Below are 4,121 nucleotides of genomic sequence, written 5' to 3'. Positions count from 1 at the left end.
GGGGGGGGTTGAAGAAGGCATTCAAGGAGAAAGGAAAAAGATAAAGGACAATGGCTCTCATTCTAAAACTAAAATATTAATTAATGTTCCATTAGACAAGTCCGGAGTAACTATTACTTAAATAAAAATACTAAGGCACGTTAATGTCAAGAATTTATTAGCAAATAATTTAGAAGTCAATAATTGCCTACTGTCAGGAAATGTCGAGTCTGCATAAGTAAATCAACACTTGAATATATTTTTTTAAAAATTCTAGTATAATGGTCTTATTTTAAAATTTTGTCTAATGTTTCACATAAAGTTAGAAATCCAAGATTGGTACCTTCTATCATTAGTTTTATCAGCTTCAGTGATTCGAGGAGCTGGCTTATAATCAATCTGGTAATCACCTTTTCCCCTGCATATGAATATAGATATCACTCGCAGTTGACCACGTGGCATTCGATAGTAGACAGAAAGGCCAATGATCAAAAACTAGACAAAAGGTTGTGATTAGTACACACGCCCGTGATATTTCAAAAAGAACAACCATGTACAATGATTAATGACTAACCAGAAACAGTGCATGAAAGGAAAAGGCAGTAATACTACACTAGCAAGGAGTATAAATCAGATAGGTCATAATGCTCTTATGTATAAAAGAGGGGCAATGTTTATCGTCCAAAATGTTCAAAGTTTGCATGAAGAGAACTCAATTCCTTAGAACCGGAAAAATTTAGAAATATTTTAATGAAATTAGGCCATTTCTACAGCACCACATTTTTTTTTTTGGAACAGCATCATTAAATGCTAGCTTTAAGCATGCTCAAGCCCTGAAGCTCGATGAAGTCCAGGTTGTGCGCTTCGCCTCGCTTAGCTGGCGCTTTAGTGTAGGCATCAAGGTATCAAGGAGTGTCATCATCATAGTTGGCTATGTCTTTAAGGATACAAAACTAGACAATAAATATAGTTGTCAAAGTGATACATTGGTCGTTAAGAAAACGCTATTTGTATTTGTAGCTACATTTTCTTACATTACATTTCTATTTTTTTTTTCCTCCTTGCGGTTCTTCGCTAAAGCTCACGCTTTACTTTTTTGCTTTGCGCTTAAAGCCCGAATGAACTTTAGCACCTTTTGCGCTTTTCGCTTCTGCGTTCTGACTACTCTATTAAATAAAGAAGTAAAGCTATACAAATTGTAAAATGCCAAGCGGCAAGCGCTAAGATAGTGCTCAGTACAAAAGGGTATTCTTCTTGATGGATGGAACTAACAAAATATATCACGGTATCCTTCTTATGTAGTTTATCTTATTTAGGTCATGGATATTGAAATCAAGCAGATAAGTTCTTTAGTTGTGTCTTTCCTTGAATTAAGATTTCATGGATGCATTTATCATACTCAATCCAGCAAGTTCCCATTTGTTGCATATCCACCAACTCAAATAAATACCAAAAAAAAGAAGAAAGGATCAGGAGCACCTAAAAGAAACAATAATGAGCAAACCTCGCTCATCGATATTTGGGATTTCTTCCTGTTTGCTTTAGTCTTGGTGAGCAAAGTTACCCGGTACCTATGCTAGTGCAAGTACCCGGTGGAATTGTCGAGGTACAAGAAAACTGGACCAGACACCACCGTTATACATTATTTGGCCAATGTCATGGAAGAAGCAGTTGGAAAAGACCAGACGTTCTTTCATATAGGGCAGGTAATCCAGCTTAAGTATCACCTTGTAAATTACTAGAGATATCAATGCAAATGGAATATTTAGGTAATAGGATTTGCTTACTCCAGAATCAAATTTATTTTAGAAATGCTTCTGAAGATTCCCGCAAGATCATTATACATGTTGGACGTTATGATATCTGACTAATGGACCTTAGGCCTAACGCAACCCCAAAAGCAGCTCATGAGGTTAGGATTGCCCGAGTCCATACAAGGAGACCACCCATCCCCTTCATTGTCGATGAGGGACTCAACACCCCCTCTCACGCCCCGGACTGGACATCTGGAGCATGGACAATTATGGGGGCCCAACATCAGAAAATCGGGATGGGTCCTACACTAATACCGACCTTGAGCCTAACTCAACCCCAAAAGTTAGCTCATGAGGCGAGGATTGCCAAAGTCCATACAAGGAGGTCAACCATCCCCTTCAATGTCGATGTGGGACTCAACAACATCATCGAAGGCAGCATATTGAACCAGTGCAAGGAAACAATAGTAGATAATAAGATTTATGAATATTTTAGGGGTCGCGAACCAAATAATTTAAAGGCAACATAAAGGTTCCATAACCATCCAGAAAAATCAGAGTTCAGTGAATTATTATGGTCCCCAACTCCTCATGCTTTGATGAGCTACATTTGCCACAAAATGAATCATCACACATTTGAAGGAAGAGAGAACCAAACCAGCACCTAGCACCTAAGAGTACTATGCCCTTTAATCTTTTTCTGGAGTAAACATGTTGCTTCAACATGTATAAATGTATGAACAATTTGTGACAAATTGCATTTTTTGTTTTACTCATATGCTTCTAGAACACAAGGAAGTCCCAAAACAGTTATTATCAAAGCTTCAAACACAGGAAAATTCATAAGGCAAGAATGCCAAAAAGATTTCTTTATCTTTGGCAATACAGGATGCAACAACTATTCATGTCTTCCTGCAGAGTAAGGTACAGCTGACAACCTAAGGTCCTAATTAGGCTTAGGATGCTTGACAGCATTGTGTGGATTAACTATGGAAAAGTCCAATAATTGGGAAGAAAGGAAGGATTGGTATTGCAGAACGGATCAGAAATTGAGAAGACTAGTTTCAGTAGTAAATTTCAGACTTGAGAAAGCCAGATAATCAGGAAAAAAACATTAGTAAAATATGGAAAACCTCGAAATCTCTCGAAGGCCCTCAAGCAGTCTCACCTAGAAGCTTGGTACCATTTGTTGGTATCATATTCACCTATGAGAAAATCTACATACAAACATGCATAATCTACAAGAAACAAATAAAATGACAATGTGTAATTCAAGCAATGCAACAAAAACTATACCTGGTATCAGACTTCTTCAGAAAACTTTCTGGATACTCCCGCCGATACTGCTGCCTCCAACGAAACCTATAAATACAGTTAATAATAATGTAATAATACAGCAATCAACTAATCACTGATCAAGCTTTAATAATGTATCTATATGTCATTCACCAACTCTTTGTCAGGAAACTTTGCTCTCTTTTGCCTTCTCATTTTCACATGTTGCTGACATCTTCATTACCAACCAAATCGATGACCTCATTATTCTCAACATTATTATTAGATTACCTTTTACCATTAGAAGGCACTAAAATTTGAATATTTTTCTCAGTTCCCACACTCTATTCTCTCTTGCGTGTACTTCATCACACTTACAAATCAAAAGAATGAAACAGCATGAAGGCCATATTTTCACTTTCGGTTAGCACTATAACCATTATACAAGATTCATGTAGTTGACCTCACTTGTTTCGGAAAAAAAAAACACACACACACACACAGAGGAAACGAAAGCTCACGAGAATTCTTGAAAAGCATATACAGTTGGATCGATTTTGGGAACAACAACTGGTAATCTCTCGAACAGCACCGACGCCACAATCTTATCGTTGTTCAATGAAGAAATCCATCGTTTACCTATCACCGATCGACCCGCAGACGTACAACACCTCTGCATTTTCACAACCCTAAATCGCAAAATTCACAGCTCTTCAGAATATTTATCAGGTAAATACAGTAATTAAAGTCCTCTGTCTGTGTGCAAGTGTAACGAAATGGTGGTACCTTGAGCTCCCAAAGTAGTACATTCATGTTAAAGTGTTAAAGAAGAGCCAAGTCAGGATGAAGTTTCAGTATTTATAGTTTAATCCTACTTTTTATGTTATTTTCATTAGTTACCTTACTAGCTAGTTCACGCTTTTATACTCTGTTAGGGCTCATTGTGAACATATCTTGAATGAAAAATTGATTATCATTTTCACTGTTTTTTCCTTTCTTTCTTTTTAATTCTTGCTTTCCATTTTCATGTCGATTCCAACATGGGAATCGCTACAATTGGTATCCAATGACCTTGAATCATTTTCCACTGTTTCCATGAGCATCCCAGACTCA

At 37.1% G+C, this 4,121-nt stretch overlaps 1 protein-coding gene across 1 annotated transcript in view; it reads right to left on the bottom strand.

Annotated features, from left to right (window-relative positions):
• Window positions 1-3,781, bottom strand: part of LOC109223274 (39S ribosomal protein L46, mitochondrial-like) — a 5,077-nt gene extending 1,296 nt beyond the window's left edge. Inside the window, exons 1-3 of the mRNA XM_019387522.1 lie at window positions 3,530-3,781; window positions 3,030-3,095; window positions 323-397 (exon numbers count right to left, since the gene is read on the bottom strand). Coding sequence (XP_019243067.1) covers window positions 323-397; window positions 3,030-3,095; window positions 3,530-3,687 — 299 coding nt within the window. The 5' untranslated portion in view covers window positions 3,688-3,781. The remainder of the gene's footprint in view (window positions 1-322; window positions 398-3,029; window positions 3,096-3,529) is intronic.

The sequence above is a fragment of the Nicotiana attenuata genome, chromosome 1 (assembly GCF_001879085.1).
Source record: "Nicotiana attenuata strain UT chromosome 1, NIATTr2, whole genome shotgun sequence".
NCBI lineage: Eukaryota > Viridiplantae > Streptophyta > Magnoliopsida > Solanales > Solanaceae > Nicotiana > Nicotiana attenuata.
This window is presented reverse-complemented; position numbering and strand designations above follow the sequence as displayed.